We start from the raw sequence: 15,945 nt of genomic DNA, 5'->3' as shown, positions 1-15,945 counted from the left end.
AAATCTACAATTTCTGTATAGATGGCTGGGTGCTGGTTTCGAGTACTGCTCCCTAGCTGGCTGGGGCTGCAGTGTAGGAAGTGCCAGAAGTTCCTCGGCCGTTTTTGCTCATCAAAAAGAATTCCTGTGTGTCAAAGACGATAAAGTTAGCCTACATTACATTATATAAGCATATGGTTTTCATTTACACCCTGACATATAAAGGATAAATACAGCCTGACATTTGAAATATCCTGTAAGCTTTCTATATTCCAATTGTACATAAAAATAGCAGACCTGACAAGGACAGAGCTTCCTTCTCATTGTATTACAAAAAATCACATTACTGTAATGCAAAACAGCTTATTATCCCCCCAAGTCAGGAAGTTTATGTCTCACTCTATAGCAACAACACTTGTTAATGCCAATAATCAAAAGAATCAGTGACACCAAGATCACAACTCCAACATCAGATTCTTTTTTCTTCGGAGTTGGTAACTTGGAAATAAATATAGTAATGTTACAAGAAGCAAAACCATCAACAGAACAGCATGTGAAACCTTCAGTTGCAGGCACAATTTCAATCCACGGGTTGTTATAATAAGCCAGTTTCAGTCAACCATCAACTATTCATTTTCCACCAATATTTTCAAAAGGTGGTACTCATATTTCCTGACTAGAGAAGTCTAAGATGTGCAGTATCATTCAATCTCTTAATCTGCCATCCCAATTTCCATGAATGTCGCAACACTGATACTGAAGAATCTTCTATGCATATCTTTTGTGACATTATAGGACTGCATCCAAGGAGGCCGGTGAGAAGACACTTAATCGGTACCGAGTGAGTGAAAACACAAATAGAAGAAGAGTTGAGAGAGGAGGAGCTCCTAACATTTATATCACGAAAAGAGCTTTCATTGTTGAATTCTTGAGGGGACATCTCATCTTCAGCTTCATGATCTCCACTTGTAGTTGTCACGAACTGTAGCCTGCTCTTTCCAGATTTCTTCCTTTGAATCCCTTGCCGGTTCCTATGAAGCAAATCCCAATGTGGAGCTGGGAGGGAAGGCCCATCTCGATCAAGAAATGAGTTCGAAAGAGAGTGAGAATTGTGGTGTGAAAATCCTTGAATCTCATTTTGAGGCGAGGAGAAATCTGATCTCAACTTCTCAGGCAGTCCCAAAACTATTCCATTCAAGAACTGGACCATTCGGAATTCTACCTGCCTAAATGATTCCCCAGACGGTGCAAAAAAATCAGGCTGCAGTCTGTCCATAAAGCTCAACATTTCAGGTGTGTATATTTTGGACCGGTGGCAGCCCTCCCAATGTCCCATACTCATATCCACAAGTGCATCTGAGGATTGTATATGCTCCGCTGCAAAATTTGTCTCCTGCATGGTTTATGCGGCATTTTGTTAGATTGAAGTTAAGGTGAAAAAAAGAAAAAGAAAAGATTAGAATTAGTAATATATACCATATGTCAATTAGCATTCTTGTATTTGTACCCTCTATATCATTATTTAAACTCCGATTAAAAGTAAAACTAAAATAGGTAACAACTCAAAATCATTAGATTATCTGTGGAAATAAAAATAAATTGTTATCATATCGTACAAATGGTCATATGGTGTCCACCAACAGATACAAAAGCATTATTACCCTCATTGTGCATAACATCTATAGAAATAAAAAAATGCCCACAAATTAGAAACCAAATCAATTATCATATTATTTACATTAGATGCTGAGGCCAAAATCCTGAGGTGAAACTCAAAGCTCACAGTAGATAGTATATAGATCCCCGATATACAGTCTAAAATTTACCGGCCTGTGCGCATTTTGACGTCAATGTGAAGTCTGTGTACATAATTGTGTGTGTGTGGTGTGTGATTTAAATGAAAAAGAAAAAGAGAAAAGAAATATAAAATAAAGTGGGACCCACATCACTTTTTAAGTGATTTGTGAGACCAAAATTGGTCTCTGCTGCTCTCTCTCTCTCTCCCGACTGCTCTCGGCTTCTCCTTTTTTCTTTTTTCTTTTCTTTTCACTTCAACTTCCATTGTTGATTGCTCCTTCATCTTTTGTCGGATTGAGGTACCGTTTGAGGCGAAACGAAGCTTGTAGCGAGCTCTACGCATCCATACTATCAATTTCCAGATTTGAGTCTTCCTTGGAGCTCGAATTTGGAGGACCTATTCTAGGGATTTCGGCTTGGATTGTGAGGTAGGGACATCTTAAGCCATGGAATCTTGCTCTATAATGAATCATGCTCCTCTATGTGTGTTATAGCATGTTTAATTGTTGTTGATTTTGATTAAAATGATTTAATTGACAACATGCTAGTTATGAAAATGTGTATAACATGGTTGAATGAAAAGTATGTCTATGTGATGGTTGTTTACATTTTTTTTTTGACGTTACTAACATGCTTATTTATTATTGTGCTACGTTCCCATTTGTCATTATATTGAGATCATGACATGAGCCTACATCTCATTGGATTGCATGAAAAAGGGAAGTGGTTGTCTTGAAATGAAAATGGGGATTTGGGAATGAATGTTTTGGAAAAAAATTGGTTTTGACAAACCCGGTCGCTGCGGGGTTACCAACGGGCCGGAGGTTAATGTAGCCTAGGGAGGACTAGGGAGAGTACCCTAGCGTGGTTGAGCTATTCGGGCCCCTCGACGGCGCCATGGGGTCACCAAGGGCCTAGGGACGGTAGCCAATCCTCCTCTCGTCGCGGCGGGGTTACCAATGGGGGTTACATTAACTTTGAACGTGATGGTTTTGAGAATGAAAACGGGGAGTGACTTTAGCATGCATTGTATCTCACTCCATTTGTATTTGTGTGTGATTGAATTTGACTTGTACTTGTAATTATTTTTCCCCTTCAATGCATGTCCCCAATCTTCCATTGGCCTATGCTTTATTTGGATTCACTAGGACACAAGAATTGTGTCTTAAGTGTCACCTGCTGAGCTATATGCTCACCCCTATATCTATATATATTTTTTTCAGGTCTTGGAAAGGAACTGGTGGATGACAACCCACCTTAAGCTTGAACGGCGTTAGAAGTTCACTTTTGTATCTTTGTATATTCCCCATTATTTTGTAAAACACTAGAAGTGCAAGATGTATAATTATTTTGTGGAACTTTGTCATGTAATATAACTAAAATATTGATGATGTTTTGGATGGGGATTTGATAGTATGCAACTTGTTGATGAATGGATGGATAATCCTAGTTTGAAGCATTGTCTAGATTAGTTGGTTGTATCATTATCTTTTGTTGCCGTGCATTCGGAATTTGAGCCATGACAGGTTAAAAATGCAATTAAACAGGTTGTGATAGGCCTATTTTTAGGGGAGGTCATGCCGAATTTTTTTTGTTTAAAAAGTATTAGTTTTGAGTCGTTACAAATTTGGTATCAGAGCAAAGGTTCGAAAACCTTTAGGACGACGGGTAGAGGCCTACTTAGGGTCACATGGAATGTTGTTTGTGTTGCTTACTTGACTACTTGCTACGTGATATTTTACTTAAATAAGCATGCTTAACTGCCTATGTGCTTACTGCTTACTTGTTTATGTTAAAATGTTTCTTGCATAGTCTTGCATGCTAAGTGTTGTACGGTATCAACTCTTGTTGAGTCGTCCACAGTCTTAGTGTCATGTTTCTGAATCGTTTTCTCGTTTTATAGCATGATGTCACGGCGTGAGGAACCTAGAGAAGTTGGCCCTAGGCCAACAAGGGGTGATGTTGGTGAGAGCTCGAGCTCCAATCCGGAGGAGCTAAATGATGAGAACATGCTTCTTAGGGACTTGATTCCCCCAAGAGCTGTTCCCCCAAGAAGAGAGAATGTTGAAACACCCGTACCCGTAGAAGTGGGTGAAGGTTCTGTGGCACTGGAGTTTAATCGTTTGTTGCAAAATGTCGTGAGGGCAACGATTGCTGCTCAGTCGCAGTCGGCACCACAACCTACAGTTCAAGTTGAGGAGACGCCAGCTCAGAAGCGTCTCAAGATCATAAAAGGGTTTTCTCAGTTGATGCCGGTTATGTTTGAGGGCGGTGCGGATCCAATGGTAGCAGATGACTACTTGGATCAAGTTGAAACCCAACTAACCTCAATGGATGTGACAGAGGATCACTTGAAGATCATTCTAGCAACTTACAAGTTTGCTATGGATGCTAAGGTTTGGTGGAAGTCGATCACCAACCAGTACAAGATTGAAGAGATGAGTTGGGACAGGTTCAAGGAGCTGTTTTATGAGAAGTATTTTCCGCTTTCCAAAAGATGGGAGTTACAAGACCAGCTTCATAATCTTATTCAAGGGAACATGTCAGTGGCGGAGTATGAGACCAAGTTCACCTCACTCTCCCGTTTTGATCCAGAAGTGGTGAGAGATGAAGCTCATAAGACTCGGAAGTTTGTTTCCGGTCTTAATGATCGGATGAGGCCGTTGATCATGGCACAGTTCATTAAGGTTTATTCTGAAGCAGTGGAAAGGGCTTTGATGTTGGAGGCTAATAATAAAGAGAAAGATGCAAGAAGAGAACAATGGAAGCAAAAGAGGGGTGCAGGGCTATCCTCAGAGGGATCTTCTTGAAAGAAGAACAAGGGTGGTTCATCTCAGTTTCAGGGACAACAGTCTACAAGATCTGCTTCTACCACTCCTATGCCAGCTGGATCTGACAGGAGTGCAGTTGTTTGTTATCAGTGTCAGCAGTCTGGGCATTACAAGTCCAGTTGTCCGATGAGATCGTCTTCAGTTTCGTCAGCTCCGAAGGCTTGTTATGGGTGTGGCCAGCAGGGTCACTTGATTCGTGATTGTCCAGGCCAGGGAGCAGGCACAGGTAGTGGCAGGGGGTCACGACAGAGGCCATCTTAGTCGGCTACAGTTCAGTCAGGTTTCAGACCGCCACCACCACAGCCTGCCATATCTTCACAGGGTTCACGGTCAGTTAGGAGGGATACTCCTACTATGTCAGTGCAGCAGTCAGGTGTTCAGGTTGGCAGTCCTCAGGCACAGGTACCACAGGGACGTGTTTTTGCACTGGCACAGACCGATGCATCTTCTGGACCGTCAGTTCTTCGAGGTATATTTCCAGTGTTTGGTTGTTGGGCCCGTATTTTGTTTGACTCTGGTGCATCTCATTCTTTCATTTCATCATCATTTGCACTTGCATCGGGGTTGGAAGTTAGTTTCTTGGAACGGGCGTTGAGTGTTAATACGCCAGTTGGGGTTTCAGTGTCTTTGAGCCGAATTGTGCGGGAGTGTCCCATTGTGATAGTCGGGCGAACTTTCGTGTTTGACCTTATCCTCCTGGAGATGACTAGCTTTGATGTCATTCTCGGGATGGATTGGTTGGCTTCATTTCATGCCACGATCGACTGTTACAGAGGAAGGGTTACAGTTTGCACTTCCGAGGGAGACTGTTTCTTTTTCGTGGGAGATCGGAGTGATTCCCACATTTCATCGTTTTATGGAGTTCGTGGACGAAGTCATGGTGATTACTTCTTGGCTAGCCTTATAACCGAAGAAGATGATGTTGGGAAAGAGGATTATCCTGCGGTTGTTTGTGATTTTCTGGACGTGTTTCCGGAGGATTTGACAGAGTTGCCTCCACACCGAGGAGTAGAGTTCTCTATTGATTTGATGCCAGGTACTGCGCCGATTTCTATGGCACCATATCGAATGGCCCCAGTTGAATTGGAAAAATTGAAGAGGCAGCTTGATGATTTAAGGATGAAAGGTTTCATCCGACCGAGTGTGTCACCGTGGGGCGCACCGGTCTTATTTGCTAAGAAGAAAGATGGATCTTTGAGGTTGTGCATTGATTATCTGAAGTTGAATCATGCCACCATCAAGAACAAGTATCATTTGCCAAGGATAGATGATTTATTTGATCAGTTGAGGGGAGCCAGTTGTTTCTCGAAGATTGACTTGAGGTCTGGCTATTATCAGTTGCGGGTTAGGGATGAGGATATCCCAAAGACAGCATTCCGTACACGGTATGGACACTATGAGTTCCTTGTTATGCCTTTTGGCTTGACTAATGCGCCAGCGGCATTCATGGACTTGATGAACCGCGTCTTTCACGATTACTTGGACCAATTTGTGGTAGTTTTCGTGGATGACATTCTTGTGTACTCACGGACTCGGGAAGATCACGAGGTCTATTTGAGTATTGTTTTACAAATTTTGCGGGAGCACCGATTGTATGCCAAATACGAGAAATGTGAGTTTTGGCTACAGGAGGTGAAGTTTTTGGGGCATGTTGTTTCAGAAGGTGGAGTATCAGTTGATCCATCAAAGGTTGAAGCAGTTTTGACTTGGGAGCGACCCAAGAATGTGTTTGAGATCCGCAGTTTTCTTGGTTTAGCGGGTTACTATCGGAGATTTGTGAAGGATTTCTCCCGTTTGGCAGCTCCTATGACCCGTTTGACCCGGAAAGGGGTCAAGTTTGTCTGGAATGAGGCTTGTGATTCATCTTTTCAGGAGTTGAAGACGAGATTGACTACAGCGCCAGTGTTGGTGATACCTGAGCGTGGCTTGGGTTTTGTGATCTATTGTGATGCTTCACGTGACGGGTTGGGATGTATGTTGATGCAGGATGGTAGAGTAGTGGCTTATGGGTCTCGACAGTTGAAGACTCACGAGTACAACTACCCTACTCATGACCTGGAGTTAGCGGCAGTTGTATTTGCCTTGAAGTGTTGGAGACATTACTTGTATGGTGAGAGATTCGAGGTATTTTCAGATCACAAAAGTCTCAAGTACCTTTTTTCCCAAAAGGACTTGAACAATAAACAGAGACGATGGGTTGAGTACTTGGAAGATTACAACTTTGATTTGTAGTATCATCCGGGCAAGGCAAATGTTGTAGCTGATGCCTTAAGCCGAAAATCTCATGGAACTTTGGCCAATTTAGCTATTCGGAAGTGGAAGATGCTTGAAGATCTGGCAGAGATGGGATTACAGTGTTTTGATGATGATGGTTACAGTGAGTCGGCATTCTTATTTAGTCTTGTGGCTCAACCTACTCTTGTTGTACGAGTGATTGAGTCACAGAGACAGGACCCGGACTTAGATGCCATCCATGCTTTGATCTCTAGTGGTGAGACAGTGAAAGATTGGGCCTTGCATGCAGATGGGGGTCTACGGTTCAGGGGTTTGTTGGTGGTTCCCACAGTATGTCGTGAGGATGTCCTACGGGAGTTTCACACTTCCCGTTTTGCAGTTCATCCAGGTGGTACTAAAATGTATCACAATTTGAGACGTCAGTATTGGTGGAGCGGGATGAAGAATGATGTTGCACAGTTTGTGGCTAGATGCCTTACCTGTCAGCAGGTGAAGGCCAAGCATCAGAGGCCAGCAGGTTTGTTGCAACCATTACCTATAGCGCAATGGAAATGGGAGCATATCGCTATGGATTTTGTGACAGGTTTTCCAAGGTCACGAAGGGGCAATGAGTCCGTATGGGTCATCATTGACAGATTGACCAAGACGGCTCACTTTTTACCTATTAAGGCAACAGATGCAGAGAAGCTTGGTGTATTTTATGTGAAAGAGATTGTAAGGTTACATGGAGTCCCTGTAACCATTATGTCAGATAGGGATGCTAAGTTCACTTCGAAGTTCTGGGAAGGACTTCAAACAGCGTTTGGTTCAGCGTTGCATCTTAGTACGGCATTCCATCCACAGACAAACGGTCAGTCAGAGCGTGCTATCCAGATTTTGGAGGACATGCTTCGGGCATGTGTACTTGATTTGGGAGGTAGTTGGGAGGATCACCTTCCACTTATTGAGTTTGCCTACAACAACAGTTATCAGGCGAGCATCCAGATGGCTCCATTTGTGGCGTTGTATGGTAGACCTTGTAGGTCTCCTGTTTGTTGGACTGAGGTAGGCGAGACAGCCGCCTTAGGACCCAACATTGTACTCGAGACTACTGAGAATATTAAGTTGATAAGACAGAGGTTACTTACAGCTCAGAGCCGACAGAAGAGCTATGCAGATAAGCAGAGACGACCGTTATCCTTTGAGGTGGGAGACCACGTTTTTCTACGGGTTTCTCCACAGAAGGGGTTGATGAGATTTGGGAAGAGTGACAAGTTATCGCCACGATTTATTGGACCATTCGAGATTTTGGATCAGGTAGGAGAGGTTGCCTACAGACTTGCTTTACCACCACAGATGGACAGAGTTCACAATGTCTTTCATGTATCGATGTTACGAAAGTACGAGCCGGATCCATCTCACATTTTGAGTTGGGCAGATGTGGATATTGATGAGGATGTTTCCTACGAGGAAGGACCAGTTCAGATTCTTAACACACAGCAGAAGGTGTTGAGGAACAAGACGATACCAATGGTGAAAGTCCTTTGGAGACACCACGGAGTCGAGGAGGCTACTTGGGAGCTTGAACAGGAGGTTCGCTCCAAGTACCCAGCGTTGTTTTCTTCCTCAGGTATGTCTTAATTTCGAGGACGAAATTTTTTTTAAAGTTGGGGAGAATGTGAAGTCTGTGTACATAATTGTGTGTGTGTGGTGTGTGATTTAAATGAAAAAGAAAAAGAGAAAAGAAATATAAAATAAAGTGGGACCCACATCACTTTTTAAGTGATTTGTGAGACCAAAATTGGTCTCTGCTGCTCTCTCTCTCTCTCCCGACTGCTATCGGCTTCTCCTTTTTTCTTTTTTCTTTTCTTTTCACTTCAACTTCCATTGTTGATTGCTCCTTCATCTTTTGTCGGATTGAGGTACCGTTTGAGGCGAAACGAAGCTTGTAGCGAGCTCTACGCATCCATACTATCAATTTCCAGATTTGAGTCTTCCTTGGAGCTCGAATTTGGAGGACCTATTCTAGGGATTTCGGCTTGGATTTTGAGGTAGGGACATCTTAAGCCATGGAATCTTGCTCTATAATGAATCATGCTCCTCTATGTGTGTTATAGCATGTTAAATTGTTGTTGATTTTGATTAAAATGATTTAATTGACAACATGCTAGTTATGTAAATGTGTATAACATGGTTGAATGAAAAGTATGTTTATGTGATGGTTGTTTACATTTTTTTTTTGACGTTACTAACATGCTTATTTATTATTGTGCTAAGTTCCCATTTGTCATTATATTGAGATCATGACATGAGCCAACATCTCATTGGGTTGCATGAAAAAAGGAAGTGGTTGTCTTGAAATGAAAATGGGGATTTGGGAATGAATGTTTTGGAAAAAAATTGGTTTTGACAAACACGGTCACTGCGGGGTTACCAACAGGCCGGAGGTTAATGTAGCCTAGGGAGGACTAGGGAGAGTACCCTAGCGTGGTTGAGCTATTCGGGCCCCTCGACGGCGCCACGGGGTCACCAAGGGCCTAGGGACAGTAGCCAATCCTCCTCTCGTCGCGGCGGGGTTACCAATGGGGGTTACATTAACTTTGAACGTGATGGTTTTGAGAATGAAAACGGGGAGTGACTTTAGCATGCATTGCATCTCACTCCATTTGCATTTGTGTGTGATTGAATTTGACTTGTACTTGTAATTATTTTTCCCCTTCAATGCATGTCCCCAATCTCCCATTGGCCTATGCTTTATTTGGATTCACTAGGACACAAGAATTGTGTCTTAAGTGTCACCTGCTGAGCTATATGCTCACCCCTATATCTATATATATTTTTTTCAGGTCTTGGAAAGGAACTGGTGGATGACAACCCACCTCAAGCTTGAACGGCGTTAGAAGTTCACTTTTGTATCTTTGTATATTCCCCATTATTTTGTAAAACACTAGAAGTGCAAAATGTATAATTATTTTGTGGAACTTTGTCATGTAATATAACTAAAGTATTGATGATGTTTTGGATGGGGATTTGATAGTATGCAACTTGTTGATGAATGAATGGATAATCCTAGTTTGAAGCATTGTCTAGATTAGTTGGTTGTATCATTATCTTTTGTTGCCGTGAATTCGGAATTTGAGCCATGACAGGTTAAAAATGCAATTAAACAGGTTGTGATAGGCCTATTTTTAGGGGAGGTCATGCCGATTTTTTTTTGTTTAAAAAGTATTAGTTTTGAGTCGTTACAGTCAATATTTCTCAAATACTTCCACCTTCATGGCAACTATTAGAAACATCTTAAATGTGTCTTTAATTAACAGTCGACATATCTAACACTAGGTTTTTGGCCAACTCATCTTGCATACTCTTGGACATGAGTTGAACGCAGCGTGAAGGTTGAGATTTATTTTACAGTATGAAAATAATATAGTTGTACAAAATACGTTATCAAGGCTTATATAATAATTTTTAGTAAACAATTTTTATTACAAAGGTAAAAGCAAATAGCTTTTTTAGGGTGCTCTCAACATTTTTTTTTTTTTTTTTCTGTGAGTGGTGGAAGAGAGGGTGATCATGATTATGCGAGAACACATAAAACAACCGTTCTTATCCTTCCCACGTCCCTACACTGTTCATATTGGTCCTGACAAAGGTTTAACACAGACTACCAAGCTACCTAATGCAACCTCCTCCTACTTCCATGTTTCTCTCCAAATTATCAAAAATTTGATGAATGTATTATTTTGTATTGCATCTTTGATAATTTTGTATTGCAGCTTCAAAATGTGCAGTGACCGTGTGAGTACAACATAGCAGATCATGTCATCCCTTACAAGCACATACCGTTTCATATGAAATGACAATATTTTTAGGGACATCTAACGAAGATGGAGAAGAACATCAATTGGCATTTTGACTCTAATGACGATCGACCTATACTTACTAACTAGTCTTCTGTTTTCAGTTTTTCAATTATTAGAAAAGTCAACAGGTGACATAGTATCATACATCAGCTTGCTGATTCTTGATTTATCTTACCATGTGCCAAAAGTTCAATTCTAGATTTAAAAGTTCAATGTATGTCAAATAACATTTAACAATGAGAGGAACACCAATTTAGAAAAGCGGTATCAGAATACATCAGTGGCAAACAACAGTTTATAACAAAACAAAAACATTAATTTTAGAAAGCAATATCAGGAGAAATTTGCGGCTTGACCAAATATGAACTGATCTATACATGGAATATTAGAAGGTGCTTTGCTCAACTACTAGAAGTAAAAGCAAATTGTTAAAAATACATAAACTTGGGGTACCGAAAAAGAGTGAAAATAGTTTTTCACGTTGTTCAGTCGAATTATATCGAATTGTTTGTTGACCCAGACAAAGTTACAGAAAACCTCCGAAATTATTTCAATATCGAACCTCAAGGGTTTAGGGGGGAGTAAGCTCTAACTTGTAATAAGAAGACTCCTGAAAAAATAAAGAAACCCTAAATGAAAAAGAAAGAAGATATCTCGGGCCATATTTTGTTGTCTAAAAGAACAAACACTAATACTTTAGTTGAGCTAGTCAGATCAAATATGTTCATCAAAGTGCTTCTCCAGTTGCTTAGGGGTTTATTTAGGGGAAAAGAATCACTAACTGCAGTCTAAAGTATCTGCAATGGCCTCTAAAACAATTTAACAAGGCTGTACTAAAGTCAACATTGTTCATCGGGAATTCAATTTGACTCGGTAGCCTAATACCAAAGAAAGACATGGTAGCTTGAAAGTCTACCTTAAATGATGAGCTCACAAGCCAAAATTTGTCTTTGCAACAGCAGTTCTGGATAGTTAGGGCATGCACGACCCTTAAACACGAGTTTAATAAAAAAAAAATGGTTTTAGGGCTTGATCATGCAGACCAATACTTCAACTGAAACCGAACACAGATGCCTTATGCAGAACTGAATCTACCAGATGATCACTTATGTCTGGCCAGCCATCATGAATGATTTACAGAAATGATGTTTTAGCCGACTATGATGATGAATAGACAATATCCAGTTATTAATTGATAACAAAAGCACCATCTTTCTATCTCTCTTCCATCGCTGCTCATTTTTACACCTTCGTAACCACCTCAAATTTGAGGCTTAGAGTTTAGTCACCGGTATCAACTGCCCTCCAAACAGCACACAGACAGAGGCCATGAATGTTCCTTAGATGCAAGACACGGACTGAGTTCTTAGTGTAGCCCAAGACCAAGTGTGATTGTGAAGCTTTTTAGGCTGTGTCTGGTACACTTCTGTCATTTGCGAGTGCTTTGCGGTGTACATTTGCTTTGTAGTAGTCTTTTGTAATAAAAAGAATTTTCGTTTCAAATTTGAGTCCAAAAACTCTAACTGAACAATTTGGTAACAGAACTAGACAGAAAGGGACCTCATTTGACAAGCTAGCCAGGCAGTCTGTAACCATATTTGAGGCACGCTCTATGGGGCCAATCTTTGGTGGAGTCAGCACAGCAAGCAGCATGAAGAATGTAGCAAGTACAAGCAATAATGCACTAGCATCTACAAGCACTGGCACATTTGCATCAACTCTCACTTCTGATAACAAAACGGTGAGGAGTTGGCAGTGGGCAGACTGCACCACCTCTTGCTAAGGATGCCAAGACACTATGAAACCAGTTTATCAGATCCAGGAAGGCCATCTACATGCTCAAGTTCAACATAACTGTTGACAGAGAAGTTACTTGACCATATTAAGAATGCTGACACCCCTAAAGCCATAAGGGAAACTTATGCTGTGCTGTTCTCAAGAACAAATGATGCCTGTGTCCAACTAGTAGAAAACAGATGTATGGTATAAAACATCAACTAGTATAGAGAGCAAAGTGCCCTTGGAGTTTGTCCAATTGGAGTGTTTGATCGGTTAAAGCAAACATCAATTAGCAAAATCTGCCATATGGTGACCTTTATCAACAACTTCTCGATGTAGATTTGGGTACAGCTTCTCAAAGAAAAGCAAACAGTACTTAACAAATTTTAAAAATTATGAGAGGATCACAATTAAATTTGGCAAAAAATGTAGTGTCTACAGACTGAAATTACATGTCAGAAGATTCGACATCAATTAATTTGTCCAGTCACTTGAGAGCAGACGGTGTGACTTGAGAGAGTATCAATAGCTCGGATATATTAGTCAAATCATTCTACATGCTAAACAGCTAAAGTCGATTATGGCAAGAATGCATGAAGAAAATAGTGAAAAGATTGAGTGGTTGAATCAATCACACTAGGATTAGTTCCCAGTTCCACAAATTGTGGAACATCTATTAACAGCTGGTCATCTCAGAGTCTTTGGATGCGAATGTGTTGGTAGAACTTCAAAGCAACTTAGCATAAGATTCGGTGTTGAGTTAGTGCTGAGAAGCAACTATATTTCTCTCTTCTAAAATGTTCTCTCTCTAAATTGGTGGCTCCTTTTTACTCAATGGAACCATATTGCTGGATTACTTCCTTCACAGTTCAAATTGTATTATATAGAGGGGCCATGGGTTTCCCATATGTGCAAGACATGGGACCAAGAGTGCATAGCATGACTGTGTGGCATTGCGTGTTTCAAGTTTCAACTGCTTGTGTAAGTAGCATAGGTGTTGTGGTTGTATGTGATTGTTTTTGCTTGAGTGACCTAAGTGCTGATCAGTGTGCTTGTTAAATTCCCTTAAATGGAAATCCCATGTTTATAAGTAGCTCTATCTATTTCAAATTAAATTTAAAAAGTAGGTGAAAAGCAAACAATAATTAGTAGAGGAGTTGAGTAGTAACAATGATAATAGTAGCAATATATATATATATAGATGGCGTTAACTACCTGACAGACTGAAACTGCGGTTGCTCGCGCCCGATCCAAAGGCGAGGTATAGACAGCATGAAAGCGAACCCCCTGCGATTTAAGGAAGACGGCCAAAGCCCTAGCTTGTCTATTCCCGATTGGCGTGAGGGTAGCTTCGGGGCACAGACCGCCAACCAAATCCGGCCTTAGATTGATGTGACATTCCCCGTGACTGATCAAGAACACCTCCGTAACCGTCCGATCAACGAATTGAGGTGGTGGTGGGGGAGCCAGAACATTGTAAGGGTCCCAGACCTTGATGGAGGAGGAGGGCCCAAGTCTGGGGGTGCCGAATGAGGAGAGCTGAGGGGAGAGTGGCGATGCTGAGGCGTGGTAGGTTAACATCTCCGGCTCTTGTTCAAGAACCTTCTTCACCAAACTGTTATCATCATTCAATTCTCTTGTCTCGACATTTTCATCAGCATCATCATCATCATCTTCTTCTTGGACTACTTGTGCGGACTGATTCGCACCCATTACAGAAAGAATACACACTCTATCTATCTATTATTATATTTATGTAGGGAGGAGATCGATCGATCGATCTCAACAATCTAAATAAATTTACAATCTTCACTCTTCAGATTAGAAAATTGATATTGCATTGAAGGAAATGGTTTGTAACTAGGATAATCATAATTGTGCAAAATTGAAGCTTTAGATTGAAAATTGGATAATAATTACTTACTATTGGCTCAACCAAATCGATCCGAAGAGGAGGATGGAGATGGATATTGGATAATTCAACATACATACTATTGGGAAGTAGTAGTAGATCTCATCTCATCTCTCTGTGGATTTGGGGACCAAATCCAATCAAAAGTCAAAACTGAAAAAAGATTCCCTCCATTTTGCTGTAACTGGTGATCCGTACAAATCAACTAAAAACTACATTACCAATACTCATTCCACATTATGAATTTTCCCTTCCCACTTGGATTAACCAGCTAGTTCGTTACTCTTCTTTAATTTTTATTAATTATTCAACGGTGGCGTTGAGTACTGACGTGGTTGAATTGATTAAAAATTGGAATTATTGGGTGGTAATTTACTAAATTCCACGTAAGTGAAGCGCCTAACTTATCCAATTTGGTGTAATCCTGAGAAGCACATTGATTACGTCATGATAATGTTACGTTTAAAATTGAAATGTGGGCCCGGCTTTGTTTTCGGTTAAAATAAAATAGAAACAGTGTTTTGGTTGTCTAAGTGTTTTAAAAAAAGTTGAAAACACACGTGGAAACGATATTTTATTGTGAAAATATCGAGTCGTGTTGTGTTACTGTTATGGTTTTGGGGCAGAACAATTGTTAAAATAAGAAAAAATAATTTTTTGGTATTTTGGTTTTTGGTTACTATTCATGAAGTGTTTTAGTACTATGTAAAATAAAATAAGGTTGCATCAAAAATGTTTTTGTTGCCAAAATTGACATTATAGCAACTAAAAAATAAAAACAGTAAAAACAAAACGCATGTCAAACGGGTAAATAAATGTGAGAGTTTTCTTCAAATTTTTGCTTCTGACTGTAATCCCTTCCTCTATTACTATCTTTGATATATTTTCCATTGTGTTGAGTTGTTGAAGAGCATGACTCAGTTTATTTTCTCTTTGTCTCGACATAAAATATTTGTCTCAAATTTATGAATTGAATTTGTAGTATTATGATTAGAAAAATGCTAAAACCCCAGAGCTTAGTAAGGGAAGGGAGTGGGGGATTAAATTGAAGAAGAGAGTTTTAATGTAAGTATTTAAAATTATAAATGATCCTTCTTGTAAATGTCACTTGACCAATATATTACATTCATATGTAATTTAGCACAAATGAAGACTGCTATAGTATTAGATGAGTGCTTGATCTTTAGCACAAATGAAGTATGTATGTACAGTTTTAGTTGGGTCCAAAGAGTATAAGGACCAAACAAGCCCAAGCTATAGGAATTACAAAACTAACCTAAGGCCAAGCCCAAAAAGCAGTCACCAAAAATTCTGGCGCCCAAAACAAGCCAACTAACCGTTGGGATTGACGTGCAAGCCAAACTAACTTGATTTTGTAAATGCAGAAATGTTTTAGAACTATGTGAGTTGCCGGTGTGATGTGAAAGATATTATCATGCTCTCCAATTGAATTCAACTATATCGCCAGTTCTTTGCACAGAACAGGAGTGAAAGGTGTATTGGGTTTTGATTTATCTGTCTCGTTTTTGGGTTTGTACCTTTTTGGCCTTTAGGCCCACCATGTACATAA

The 15,945-nt window shown here is 40.3% G+C and overlaps 1 protein-coding gene across 1 annotated transcript; it reads right to left on the bottom strand.

Moving 5' to 3' along the window:
* Positions 1–199: 199 nt before the first annotated feature.
* Positions 200–14,627, bottom strand: LOC132315607 (uncharacterized). Its single transcript, XM_059813943.1, has 2 exons — positions 13,679–14,627; positions 200–1,372 (listed from the first exon to the last, which is right to left on the bottom strand). Exons 1-2 carry the CDS (start codon positions 14,174–14,176, stop codon positions 656–658), a joined length of 1,215 nt encoding a protein of 404 aa, XP_059669926.1. The 5' UTR covers positions 14,177–14,627; the 3' UTR covers positions 200–655.
* Between the last annotated feature and the right edge of the window lie 1,318 nt (positions 14,628–15,945).

The sequence above is a fragment of the Cornus florida genome, unplaced genomic scaffold, assembly GCF_030987335.1.
Source record: "Cornus florida cultivar Cherokee Brave unplaced genomic scaffold, ASM3098733v1 CherokeeBrave_3.0.0_Hap2_Chr07, whole genome shotgun sequence".
Classification (NCBI taxonomy): domain Eukaryota; kingdom Viridiplantae; phylum Streptophyta; class Magnoliopsida; order Cornales; family Cornaceae; genus Cornus; species Cornus florida.
The sequence above is the reverse complement of the archived record's forward strand: the minus strand, read 5'-3'. Positions and strand labels throughout refer to the sequence as shown.